The 14,324-nt window shown below is 46.0% G+C and overlaps 1 protein-coding gene across 3 annotated transcripts in view; it reads right to left on the bottom strand.

Annotated features, from left to right (window-relative positions):
• Nucleotides 1–1,415: 1,415 nt before the first annotated feature.
• RAPH1 (Ras association (RalGDS/AF-6) and pleckstrin homology domains 1) overlaps nt 1,416–14,324 on the bottom strand; it is a 99,446-nt gene continuing 86,537 nt past the window's right edge. For all 3 annotated transcript variants that reach the window (XM_048483666.1, XM_048483665.1, XM_048483667.1), the window contains 4 exons: nt 13,751–13,849; nt 10,585–10,705; nt 10,092–10,237; nt 1,416–8,392 (listed from right to left, as the gene is read on the bottom strand). In XM_048483666.1, the coding sequence (XP_048339623.1) occupies nt 6,422–8,392; nt 10,092–10,237; nt 10,585–10,705; nt 13,751–13,849 (2,337 nt within the window). In that variant the 3' untranslated portion in view covers nt 1,416–6,421. The remainder of the gene's footprint in view (nt 8,393–10,091; nt 10,238–10,584; nt 10,706–13,750; nt 13,850–14,324) is intronic.

Genomic DNA, 14,324 nt, shown 5'->3' with positions numbered 1-14,324 from the left:
TACAAGTCCTAAATAAAAACAAAAAACGAAAGAAAGCACACACTTCATAACCCCCCTCTGGTAGTGTCTTGAGGTTGTTTTGTACACGAGTTTTTGGATTTTTTTGTTTTTGTTGGGAATCTCTTTTTTCCGGGAAGCCTATAACAGAAACTTCTGGAAGAACAGTACTCTATGGTAAGAACTTTAAAGGCAGAGGGGGAGGGAAGTGATAGATTTAAGCCAGGTGAATTTAGCTTCAGGGACAGGAGAGGTAAAGAACCTTCTGTCCTGCATCCCAGTGTGCTAGGGAGACAGACTGTTCACACTGAGGCTTTGTTGGCATTGACAGTCACTGCTGCACAGCAGCCAAAGGAGGTGATGACCTATACCAACCCCGCAGTGCAGCACAGAAAAACCTGGAGGAGGCTGGTTTGAGCCATTCTATTTATGTAATAAAGGCATAAATGTGCCTGGAAATAATTCACTCCCCACATAACCCCCCCTCCGTGGGTCAGCCTGTACTTTTGAGAGCGCTTTAGTTATGTTGCTGGTGTTATGTTCCGCATCATACAATTGCCCACTAACTTTTGCTTCCCGGTGGTTGACTGATTTACATGGGGTTCCGTAGCTTTCCATTTGAGGAAAACAGAATTTCAGTGCCTTCTTAATTGTGTGGAGATAAAATTGATTGATTGAGTCAGCTGTTTTCCACCAGGTATACTGTAAAGACTGTAAAATATCCTATCCCCCCCACTGATGTCCTTCCTAAACTGCAGAACCCCTCCTACAAAGTTCCTTATAGTAATAGCCTGTTCTTGAACAACAGATAAAGCGCAGCTTGCTTGAAAGATGTGAAATGTGAAATCTTTAGCCACCCAAACGTCCAAACAGGCGCTATTTTTTTGCCCCCTGCCTCTAACAACTTAATCATTTTCTGTAGCAGGCTGGTTTTCTTACTATTATTACTAGGAGATATTTTAAATGAAGTAATCACTTTTACCCTAGAGTGGGAATAGGTCCAAGTAGATACCTGTGAAGGCTTCACCTTCCCTCCCCTGCACAAGTCCAGCCAGCCATCACACTTGAGGGGTTTTTAGGGCTGTTCGTGGTATAGGCACGTTTCTGTGCAACTCCTAAAACAGTCCCTTTGTCAGCCGAGGTGGAAAGATTTTGTCCTGCCCTCAGGAATCCCTCCTTCAATCAAAGACTGTTGGAGGACATACAAACCCTGCGCTTTAAAATTAAACTGCAGGGCAGTGACAGACAGCGGCTGGAACCATCTTCCCATGTCCCAATTTATGCCCATTAGCTCTAAAGGGGTTTTTCCAAGTGAATGTGTGTGAGTTGAATAGAGCCTGCCATATGAGAGGCGGTATGTGTGCGCACTAGTTGCTTTCTGCAGGTGGAAAATCACTCAGGTGAGAACAAAAACCAGGGAAATTTAACTACATCTTTATTGACTTGTGCATATGCCACAGTATAATGATTTCTATTAGGTACTTTGCCATGAATTTATGTTGTATTTCTTCTCCCATGCTTAAAAAAGTATATTTATACATATTTATAGAATATTTTATATATAACAAAGCTCTCGTCAACCATAAATTACCACTCATAAAGAGCTTTGCCTTCTTTCTTTCAAGGGGAAGGACAAGGGAGGCCGTCCCACTCAAAGAGGAAATGTGCAATTTTTTTCCCCCTCTGTAAAGCAGGAAACACAAATGTATTTACAGCACTTTGCACAGATCTGCTGCACAGACAAAAACCATGGTTGCCACATTGGTGTGTCACATGTGCATAATCATTTCCATTAGGAATTACCACCACCGGATACTAACATCTGTCAAAACAAAGCTCAGGTTCCTTCCCACAGTTAAAACATATGTAGAACAGGAAAAAAGCACGTAAAATACATATCTTGTGCCACTGCACCAGTAATAGGCATTTTTTTTCCTCCCATGACATACAGACCAGGGCGAAACACACATCAGGGGCTGAAAGATTTGGTCGTCAAGTTATCTGGTTTGTGCGAAGAGGCTGCAACTAACCTCGACGGCTGAGAATCCTCTACTGGCTCTGGGTTGCCAAGGGCACTTCAACAAGGCATCCTTCGTGCTTAAGAAAACCAATTGGGCTCAGGGTGACTAGAACCGTCTTTCTGGCAAAGCCATGTTCCGCTTGCTCAAGCTTAACAACTGCACCCAGGCAGAGCAGTCCTGACAACACAGGGGTGAACATAATCTGAGCCCAGTGCTCCGTGCTGCAAAATCTGTAGTCCTGAGTGGGAAAATTTATCTAGCTCTGAAAGCGGGGATGAATTCTTAACACAGGCAGAGCATCCACAGGTGTGCCCGTTGGCACAGGGTGTGTCTGACCTGTCTCCTTTCCCCACGTGGCTATAATGTTGGGCGCCATCTGGGGGAGGGCATTTTGAATACATAGCTCAAGTTCTATGTATTTCTGTTCTTGCATTGCTGCTACAGTCTTTTCAGGTCTCGCTAAAAAGGATTATCCAGTTTTCAGTCCTGGGTTTAATGGTCCAGAGTGGCGAAGGCATATTCTTTTACTGATCGTAAATGGAGGCAGGGCGTTTGGTGACAGACAGTTCCGCTTCAGCACATGTAACTTACTAACATTTTCAGTGGCGAGGAAGCCCACTGCAACTCTTAACTAGGTGAACCGTTAACCAAAAGACAGGACACCCCTTCCGCAGGTCAGGGAACGGAGAGCGAGCAACTCTGCACAAACAAGCCCCTACTTTACAGTCCCCTTCTCGAAAGCAAGGATGCTTGTTCGCAACGTGTATAAATAATCAGAACAGTTCTCTCCAAAGAACGGCAATCCGCAAAAGTCAATGGTTTACATCTCAAAGTATATCATTGTGCCTAGCAACCGTTTTGTTGTTTAACAACAAATTTTCACTAAGTGTTCTAGAGCAACACAACTTTAGAAGTTGCTGTTTGAATCTCCCTCCCCCCCCCCAAATTAAATCTTAAGCAAAGAAATGCGAATGATAGAAACGAAGATAACATTTTGCGTTTAACAGCTATGATCACAGTTGTGTGTTATCAAGGAACCCTGAAAATCATTCCTTAATGTGGAATTCAAAATGAAATGTCAGCTTCTAGACCTAAATACAGACATGCATCTAAGGGCAACAATTGCACAGAAAATTCAGCCTCCGTTCTGTTCGAATGAAGCTCACTCGGCTGCCCTGGTGTGTTCCAGAACTTCTTGCAGAGAGTGTTGTAGGCAGTTTTATTATGGCCAACAGACAGAAGCGGCCGTGGCAGAGGTTAAAACATCGCACTGTGGCAGGATTAGTTAAACCCAAATGGGTAGAGAGCTACATAAATGTCACCCGCAAAATCTGAGACATGTGACTTCTTTTTGGTACCCATTCTCAAAAAGCAGCCAAGAATGACAGAAAAGGCTGTCTCTCTGGCCTAGCTGATGCCGACTGCTTAGCGACATCCACTGGTACAGAGAAATGTATGGTCCCCAAAAGTTATTACTGCAAGCGGACTTTTTGTCACAAGCAAACAGTGGTTATCCAGTCTTGGCATTTGTTGGGAAGAAATGCAGACTACCCCCAAAGTACCTGTTCCAGATGAACAAGAATGCAGGGGATGGGGGCGAACAAACTGATCTTACTAACCAAACAGCTTCACATGTCTTCAGTGGCCAAGGCTGCGCTTAGAGGCACAAGAAACCCGATACACTCTTCAGGCCGATTTGATGAGATGCTCTTTCTAACATCAAGGAATTGGTCCGAGCAGCGGCAGGAACGATAAAGTCAGAGCACCAATGCTTTGTGAGTAAATTGTAACTCCAAGACGCAAGTCAGATCTACTGAGCATGCTAAGACGAAGTAATGCAAATGGTTTTAAGGACACTTCATAAGCACAAAAATAGAAGAAACCAAACTCTGAATGCCTTGAAAGATACAAAAAAAGTGCCTTCCAACAGCAGGGCTTTAAAAATGCACACAGTGGTATATTCTTATTGCTCAAGTAAACTATGTAAAGTAGGAAAATTACACTTGGGGAGAGGGGAAACTTCAGCAATTTCAACCATCGGATAAGACAAGATCATGTTCTTTATTTAGGATTCCCCCAGTCTAAGCTCCACACAGACCAAAATTCCTGCCTGCTTCTAAGGAAAAATAGTTCCCTTTGAGTCTTCAGAATGACCCTTATTTGAAAAAAAAAATTCCTTCATTGAGCTCAAGATAGACCAATTTTTAAGGGATCAAATCCCAGAATTAACTAATTCCTGTCTCATGTCTGCACACAAACTACATAGGTTTTTTGGGGGGGAGGGGTTAAACTCACCTCAGCTTTAACAGTCCCCCTTAAAACAAAAAGTAGTTTTCAAGTAAAGAGCAAATATTGCTCACCACAGGCACACGGCACTCATGATATGAAACTGATAACGGTGCTATCCTAAGGAGTTGTTCCAGTCTAAGTCCATTCATTTCAGTGGGCTTAGACTGGAGTAACTCCCCTTTGCATTGCACTGTAAATATGCTCATGTATAATAATAGCCAGTAATTACAGGTTCCAATCTGGATCTTGTACAGTATACACCATACTTGCTTCCAGAGTTGGGATTCCTCACCCATTGAGGTTTCTGAGGGGCTTCTGAACTTAACGCTCCACTTCCATCACACTTGCTTTGCATGAAGAGCCGTTTGTTCTTCCACCGAGTTGCACGCCAGAAACAGAGGCTGGTTGTCTCCGCCCCCTTGCATTTTCATATGGAGCTCACACCATTACCATCCCGTCTGGGCTACGAGAGCTCTGTCTGATGCAGCAGCCATCTTCCAGCTGTCCAGATATTCTCAACGTACCCTTGTGGAGCACCTGCTATGCTCTCCTGCTACAAACACATACCCTGTTTCCCCGAAAATAAGACAGTGTCTTATTTTAATTTTTGCTCCCAAAGATGCGCTATGTCTTATTTTCAGGGGATGTCTTATTTTTCCGCTCCACAGCTGCATGCTCTGGTTGACGGGCACGCTTTCCAAACAAAAACTTTGCTCCGTCTTTCTTTCGGGGGATGCTTTATATTTAGCACTTCAGCAAAACCTCTACTATGTCTTATTTTCGGGGAAACGGTACCTGCCAGCTCCTGAGTAATGCTTAAGCAATACCTCCCCACACCCCATCCTGGAAATATGCTGTATTTGCACGTGCAACTGTACACTTAGATCAGGGGTCTGCAACCTGCGGCTCTCCAGATGTTCCTGGACTACAAATCCCATCAGCCCCTGCCAGCATGGCCAATTGGTGAGCCACAGGCTGCAGACCCCTGACTTAGATAAAGTTTGATGTGCACCCAACCATATGTTGCCACATTGGTGGCTAGCACTAAGTACCTAAGAAATTTAACAGAATATATATGCTCGGCACACCCATAGTGCTTCTGGTTAGGGATGGGAGCTGCATCGCTTCCATTTAAATAGACCTGCATGTTTTAAAAAATCAGTCTGGAATAGCACACACAAGTTACATGCAGCGCCACTCTCGTAAAGTAAAGTTCAGTACAACTTACTCTGCCAAGTGTTTGGGGGAGCAGCTTTCCAGTCTGAGCCTACGTAACTTTCCCAGTGCGTTCAATAGATCTTACTCCCAGGTAAGTGTGGATTCGGTTGCAGCCTGTGGTACACTGATAAAGAGCTGTGAACTTTGGACTACTTGCAGTTCTATCCTTTTCAGAGAGAATGCCTTTATTCTGAATATTTCACTCTACTCCCCCCCTATACAGAACCAGGTCCCAGGGGCTATGAATGGACTTTACCTTGGCAGTAAATCATGACCAGAATGTTTTGGTAGGTTGTGTCTGTATTTTCTTTCAATCAATTGACAACGTTAAGATACTGATACAATCCGCCGGCACCGTATACCCGTCACCAACTGTGAAAAGAAGTTCTTCTGATTTAAAGTGCCCCCTAAAACCTTCATTTTTCAAAAGGTAAAAAGACTACTGATTAACACAGCAATCCCAATTTCCGGTAATATATATTTCAGTTGACTGAAACAATAAATACAGATGTACAAAAACATTCTGGTTAGCCTCTATCGTTGCAAATGAAATATTTCACAATATATTATATACCTACATTTGTAATACATGCACCAACATGTCTCACGTGGACAGACGACAATTTGCTTTCCTGAACTGCAGGAAAGAAAAAGGTTAATAAAAGGTTTTGGTCCAATCCAGTCGGAGGATTTTAAAATTCAGAATGGCCCACCCCTCCAGCCCCAACAACAAATTTTTAGGACTGATAGCGAAAGGGAATGTCCTCACTGTAGTGACTGTTTCAGTACTTCTCTTTGAATCACAGCTACTGGACAAGACTGAATACCAATGTATCACGTATGTCATCTTGACAATTTTGCAAGCAACCCATACGCAGCTACGGTTATCTTCCTCATCACCAGTCTCGAGAAAGCTTGGTGTTTTGATCCCGTTTCGGAGGCGCAGGAGGCGGTCCCCTTCTTAAAGTTGCATAGCCTGATATATGAGCGCCTCCAAAGTTGCTTGTCTTCTGCTTGTCTGAAAGGAGTTCCGGGGGAGGCGGGGGCAAAGCCATATCATCCATTGTAGCGGTTGGCTCCGCCCTCGAAATCCGGGCGGAGGAGAGGGAACCATGTCGAGTAATGGACTTGCGCTGTAGAGTCCTGTTCAGGTCAGCCAGGAAGCCAGGCTGAACGCTAAGGCCGGACTTGGGGGAAGTGGGCACTTGGGAGCTGGTGGTCACCTGGGATTCCGCGATTTCGGCCTGCGTGAGTCGAGTGCTGTCGTTGCGTTTGGGGCGTGTTGGAGGAGGAGCTTTCTTCCCCGATGATTTAGACCACGGCTGAGGCTGAGGATTGACCACAGCAACTTTTGGAGAGGTATTTCCTGAAAACACAGCTGGAATCTCTACGGGTGGCAGAGGAAGCTCTATTTCAGGTGGTGGTGGAGGAAAGTCTGAATCGGATGGAGGAGAAGGAAACTCTTCCCCGGCACCCTTCCCAGAGGCTCCTACGGTGGGGGCTTTTGCTGAGAGCCCAGCTTGCTGAAGAACAATAGGCAGATTCAGCTTTCCGGGCTTCGGAGGAGCAGCAGGGGGAGCTGAAGTCTCCTTGGAAGGAGAGCCCGAAGGTTCCGGTGGGTGTGCAAATTTGCTGACCAAGGCGTCCACCGAGGGTCTCTTAGATTCATGGTATTCAGCCGAGCTGTTAGATTTGATGCTGGAGTTGCGCTGGGGGGTAGGGGGTGGTTTCTTTGCTCCGGGACTGGAGGTCTTATTAGCTTTTTTTCCCGGAGAACCACCTGGCTTCTCTGGGGTGGGAGATACTGCTGATGGAGCCGGGGATGGTGGAGAAGGGAACGGGAGGCTACTCTCAGGGGGAGGCGGAGGGAAGTCAGGTGAAGGGGCTGAGGTGGGTTGCCATTTTGGCTTAGCTTTCACTGCGGGAGGGGAGTGCGGGGGAACGCTCAGAGGAGCAGGCTTTAAAGGCTGGGGCTCTGAGAGTGGCAAGGGGGGAGGGGGAGGAGCCGGAAACTGACTGGCTATTAGCTTCACGACTGATGGCATGGGAGACTGGGGGGAGGGAGGAAACTTACTGGAATAGCTCTGCTGTTTGGGCAATGTGGGTGGTGGAGTAGGGCCTAGTTGGGCAGGAGACAAAGGAATTTGTGGGGTGGTGAAGCTTGGCTGTTTCTTCATGGCAGAAGGAGCAGGAGGGGTAGGCTGCGTCAGTACAGGTGAGGCGGCTTTTGCACTGTTTTGTGTAGGCAAAGTCATGACCGGCTTGGGCGGTGCTTGTGGAGGTGGGGGCGCAGGCATTTGGGGAGGTGGGGGCGGTGAAGCAGCGGTCACAGCAGTCAGTGGCAGCAGAGGAATATTCTGATGAACCTGGTGGATTTTGAGAGGTGGCAGGGGAGGTGGCGGTGGGGTGAATTGTGGTACCGACGGGTTGGAAGGCACTGGCTTCATGAGCTGTGCCATTGCAGAGCCTGGGGTAGGGGGAGGTGGGGGAGGGGGTGGGGGAGGGACCACACCATTCGGGGGCAGGGGAGTTGGAGGCTTTCCTGGTGGTGGGAGCGGAGGTGGCTGCTGTGCCATGAGAGGTGGCTTGAAGAGCAGCCCCCCGTGCTGAGAGGCATTCTGCAGTCTGGTGATGGTGCTGTACTTTACAAAGACAGTTGCCGAGCCCCCTCCAGATGGCACCGATTGGCTAGGCAGAGGGGGCGGAGGCGGGGGTGGTGGAGGAGGAGGTGGTGGAGGGGGCGGTGGCGGTGGCGGTAGAGGGGGCGAGGGCTGTGATGCTGTTGCATATGGGGCGGCTGTTTTTGTTTGGGGTGACAACGGAATGGCCAGTGAGGTAAACGGTCGGCTTATTGAGTCCATTCTGGCCTAAAAGAAAAGGGGGAAAAGTTCAAAAATTCAGGATGTGTTTACGGCAGAGGCGGCAGAATAGTAAACCTTCCCAGCATAATGAAGAGAAAACAGCTAACATCTATTCCAGAGAAGTCACCTGAACCAGCAGGTAGGGAGATATGCTGAAGAAATTCAGGAACTCCTGAAGTCTGCGTGGTCACAGCTCTGCTAGGGGATTTATTTGGCAACCCTGTTGTTTTTCAAAGCACAAGCGCTCCCAACTGCAAAGGCGCAACACTTCAGAACCAAACACAGAGAGCTGCACATCACTGAAAATGCACAAGAGCTTAAGGGACACAGTGGGTTTTCTAAAAAGCGAACACTATGACGAAGATGGAAAGCAGTCGTAGCATGCACAGATTATTACATGGAAGGCCAAGAGGGGAGAAATATGAAGCAAAACAGAAGAACAAGCAAAGGAATGAAAGAACAAGGAATCAACTACTTGGACGGTTTCTATTCAAAAATCACAGAGCACAAAATGAACAATTTTAGTTTAAAGGATTCCTTGTCCTATGTGATTCTTTCAGGGAACGGCCAAACTGTGCACTGACTTGTCAGGAAAACTTTAACATTGTGGATTTTAGTGCAATAAATGTAAGCTTAGCAATGCACCGAGGAACCCTTGGAAACTCAGAAAGGAGTGGTGCAGTTCCAAATTCCTCACTCTGGGAATGGTGACTCCAAAGCAGAAATATGACAGATTAATAGTGAATTTTGGGTCTGTGGGATACCATTAAATCAGGGCACCAAAGAAGGGCTCAGGCACTTGTGGGATAATCAGTATATTTAAAGAAGATTAGATCTCTTGGGAGGAGACAAGTTAGTCTGCATGATTCTGCTATCATTCACCCAGGTTAATAGTTCAAACAAGGCCCCTGACCTGAACTCTAGCCCTGCTTAAGACATCACTGCGGTGGAGCTCTGAGCTGTTCCAGGTTTGGCATTTGCAACACGAGACTGCGAGGCAACAGGAAAAAAACAAAAACAGCATAAAACACAGCAGAGAGATCTGAAGGGGTAAGCAAGGCCTAACAGGAAGCAACCGTTATGCCCGATGTTTCCTAAGTATTAATTTTGGCTTCTGGTTTGCATTGGAATTGGGACATACAGTAGAACCTCGGTTTTCGTTGGTAATCCGTCCAAAAAGAATAGATAAAAACTGAAACCGATGAAAACTGAGGCAAACTTTTCCATAGGAATCAATGTAAATCCAATTAATCTGTTCTAGGCACTCCAAAAAACATACCAAAACCACATTTTTGATGAATAAACATAGTGTTTAATGCTGAAAACAGTAACAATAACACTAGGACCAGCTTCAGAGCCAGTGGACCAATGTCGCAGCAGAAAGTTGTCCAAAGAGGTCTGTTTCTGACGCATCTTTAAGATTTGTCTGAACTAGGGCAAGACACTGTCATTAAACAAGTTGCAGACACGGCCTGCAACAGCTTTGTCCGGGTGATTTTTCTCCACAAACCCCTGCACCTTTCTGCAAATCGATGAAAACTGAGGCAAATCGATGAAAACCGAGACAAATTTTTCACTGAAAAAATCGATGAAAACCAAAACCGATGAAAACCGAAGGCAATGAAAACCGAGGTTCCACTGTATAAGCAAAGCCAATATCGACAAGTGCAAAATTCCAAGGCTGGTCATGATCATATGTACTTACACTAATCTTGCTGGACTCTTCCAGTTGAGTGCCCCGTTTCCAGGCCTCTGAGAAGATGGAGCTGACAATGCTTTGAGAACGGACATGACCCATTTGCGTGTCTGAAACCCCACTATCGGACTGATTAGAATGATTAGACTGAGATTCTGTTGAAAGAAATGTAAGAAAAAGTGTTTCTTTCTGGCTCTGAATTAAGAAAGAGAATGCAATCTGCAGATTTGGGCAATGTGTAGACAGGCTTATAGGTAGTAAAATAAGAGCACAGACTGCAATCCATAGTTGCACCAGACTTTTCAAGGAGTTACAGATACAAGGTTGTGTGCATTTTTAAGGAATTTTCTCTTCAGAGGAGCGTGAACATTTTGCTGTTGGAAACCACATTCTGAAGAGAACAAAACACTTTGGCATCCAACCCACGTATTCAATAATCTTTAAACTTACAAGGCGTCAAGCACAATATCTCTTTTCTTTCTCAAGACTTACTGGGACTTACCTGGTAAACTAGATGAGCTAGATCCTGACTTAATACTAGAGCTGGACAGAGATGTCCAATCGTATGCTGATTCTGTCCTTTTCAGCGCTTCTTGATAGTTCACGTATAGCTGTTTCCCGTACTGAAAGACAGAATGGGGGGGAAGTGTTAACACTCCCCGAGTCTGCCTTTAGCAGCTGCACAATTCAAGTCCCCATCCTCAGCCCACGCCCTGACAAACCGGCAACAATCTTTGCAAATTAAACTGCTTGCATTCAAGTGGAATTACAGGCCTCAGCTATAGGAGTGGGAGGCAGTAACAGGGATTTACCATAACTGCTCTGGACTGCATAACAAACCACTTGTAACTGTATACCCACTGCCCATCCAGACTGGGGTTAGGTAGTCAGATTATGACAGTGATGGCGAACCTTTTCGAGACCGAGTGCCCAAACTGCAACCCAAAACCCACTTATTTATCGCAAAGTGCCAACACGGCAATTTAACCTGAATGCTGAGGTTTTAGTATAGAAAAAAATGGTTGGCTCCAAGGCACGCGTTACGCGGGAGTAAGCTTGGTGGTAGTCGGTGGCTTTGCTTTGAAGCAACTGTGCAACGCTTCGAATGGGTGAATCACGACCCTAGGAGGGTTTACTCAAAAACAAACCCCATTGCCAGCAACCGAGCTTACTCCCAGGTAAAGGATCACACTTTCGTTCTTCCCATGAAAATCAGTTGGGGTTTAACAGCGCTTAACAGGGTTAACTACACTGCTTCCCCAAAACTAGGTCTTAGGTTTAATGCTAATAATTTCCCTAAATTGTTTCTATTACCACATGATGAACTCTGTGCACGTGTGCCCACAGAGAGGGCTCTGAGTGCCACCTCTAGCACTCGTGCCATAGGTTCACCACCACTGGACTATGATATTCTTTTTAGGGCCATGCCAGATAGATTTCTATCTGTAGCAACTGTTCTCACTGCTCAAGAAGAATCCTGATGCTGAAAATGTGGTTATTTTCTCTCTGAAAACCAGCTTACACTTTTATGCTGGGCTGCGACAGATTGATTTTTCATTGCCTTTTATGCCCCTGTTTGCTCACTGACACCATCCTCCCCCCCACCCCCAAATCACTGCTGAGGATGAGAAAATTGCCATCCAATAGCTTTCTGCAAGGGAACGTGGTTGCACTGGCCACATTGAACTAACTTTTAAGCTAGGATGTGCTGGACTCACGCCCAAGCCCTGCTCCCCGCCCCTCCCTGCTCACATGGATATTCCTGGCTAGGAATGAATTTTCATTCATCGTGCAGACATGCCCATACGTTTGGGTTCCCTTCCTTCTCTTTCACAAACTGGGATTTTACAGCAGCTGGAAGGAGAAAGGAAACTAAACTTGTCAACTCAATCTCCTGCATTCATATTATGGGTAACCAGAGTTATCTCTGACCCGGATGCTTGAGACTAGCCTGACCTTGTCAGATCTCGGATGAGACGGCGCCAATAAAGTCCAGGGTTGTTACACAGAGGGAATGGCAGGCAATGGCAAACCACCCTTGTTTGTCCTTTGCCTTGAAAACTCTACAGGGGTCAATTCCGCACTTGCGTTATCGACCTAAGTTCGAGCTGCGTTCGACCTAAGTGCTCTGCACAACCACTGGTTTTGTACCAGCTTCGCCCCATGTAACGGTCAAATTTCCTACTCCAGTTGGGAACTACTACTTTTTCAGGGAACCACGCTCGAACTCAGCTTGATTCCAGTAAAGTGCGGAATCTCTGGTGCCAGGAGTCCTCCATTCAGCCAATCACAGCTGAGTGTTTCGGGCATGCATACAGCTGGCCAATCAAAAAACGCCACCTTCGTCCCTCCATTCCTGTGGCAGTTTTTTTATAATGTGTGTGGGAATAGATAGAACATGGCCGTAGAACAGTAGCCAATCCGAACGGAGCGGCGAAGAGGCACAGGATGATTCCGCCCTCCGAGCTGGGATCAAGCTGACTGCAGTGGGGAACAACAATGGCTTCGACCTAGGTCAATACCCTTTTCAGGGAACTGGGTTGAACCTATTTTACTCATGTGCAGAATCGCCCAGGGTTGCCACAAGTCAGCTGTGACTTGACGGCACTCTCCACTGAACCAGAGTTAAGCTTCTAACTGGGATCCTCTATGCAAAAGAAAAAGGGAAAAAGATTAGGGGTGGGGGGAGAGAGAGTATGCCAGCCCCTAAACAAGCCTGTGTGCATATCTCTCTTTTAACTAGTTAAAAACTATGGCTGAATACAGCAAGTGCACTGGGGGAATCTAGCCTATTATTCTGTCGGTGTTACTGGGTTGCATATCTTTCACATGCCCAGTGGCCAAATGTAAAGAACAACATATCTGAGCTGGCTTTTTAACTGAGACCTTGCTTGATTGCCTACAATAAGTCATCCTTGCTTCCAAGAGACAAACACATCTGTGAGAGCCCAAACAATCCCTTGGAGCAGCAGTGGCGTAGGAGGTTAAGAGCTCATGTATCTAATCTGGAGGAATCAGGTTTGATTCCCAGCTCTGCCACCTGAGCTGTGGAGGCTTGTCTGGGGAATTCAGATTAGCCTGTACACTCCCACACACGCCAGCTGGGTGACCTTGGGCTAGTCACAGCTTCTCGGAGCTCTCAGCCCCATCTACCTCACAGGGTACTTGTTGTGAGGGGGGAAGGGCAAGGAGATTGTCAGCCCCTTTGAGTCTCCTGCAGGAGAGAAAGGGGGGATATCAATCCAAACTCCTCCTCCTCCTCCTCTTCTTCTTCTACTGACACAGTGATTGGCCCTTTCCAAAATAAAGCTGAGTGCCTTGCCTTCTTTTTTCTGGACTGGGTGAATGTCTCCCTGAATCCTTATGTGCAAGACAACTCTTACACCAGACAGAATCAGTACCAGTATTCTTGATGCAGAGGGAAGGCAGGATGGTATAGCCTGATTTCATTAGATCTCGGAAGCTAAGCAGGGTTATTTGGATAGGACACCAGTTGGAAGGAGAAAGGAAAGCAATGGGCAAATCACCTCAGTTGCTTACTTGCCTTGAAAGCCCCTTGCTGGGGTCATTGTAAGTTGGCAGCTACTTGCTGGCACTTCATACATACAACACACACACTTGATGCAGGAGGAATGCTAGGGCACAAGTAGTAAAGAAGAAACATTTACCTTAGCTATACGAATTCCATTTACCCACTGATGTAACGTTCTGACATCATCACAGCACAGATATTTAATATATTGGGATTTCTTCTGGATTTGGGGATGCTGCAAGTAACACAAACACACTATAAGAAAACAAGACCCCTCTCAAGAAAGAACATTCAGAGTGATTACTTATACTCCACAACAGTACTTCATTTTCAGGTTCAAGAACTCAACAGGAAGGAAGCCACAAAAATGTCCTCGAACATCATGCTTCGTCTATTACTGAATTGAACTGTCTTGAAACACATGTAAGTGCAATCCCAGAAAGGGATGGTTTGGCCGAAAGGTCACAGAAAAAGCCAGAGTAACTCTGAATAAGACCACACAGTAAAAAACTGGTTTATCCCCTTATGGGCAAATAAGGCATCTACATTCAGATTGATCAATATCAACAGCGTATTCTTCAGTTTAGCATTTCACAAATTGGAGAGGGGATTACTTGCTAAAGGAAGGAGTGAGCTCTGTATTGAGAGACACCAACATCTTTTCCCCCTTGACCTTCTGACTGCACTTTGAAAGTGACATCTCTTACTCA

This window comes from Sphaerodactylus townsendi, linkage group LG02 (genome assembly GCF_021028975.2).
Source record: "Sphaerodactylus townsendi isolate TG3544 linkage group LG02, MPM_Stown_v2.3, whole genome shotgun sequence".
NCBI lineage: Eukaryota > Metazoa > Chordata > Lepidosauria > Squamata > Sphaerodactylidae > Sphaerodactylus > Sphaerodactylus townsendi.
Note: the sequence above shows the minus strand (reverse complement) of the source record. Positions and strands in the feature narration are given on the sequence as shown.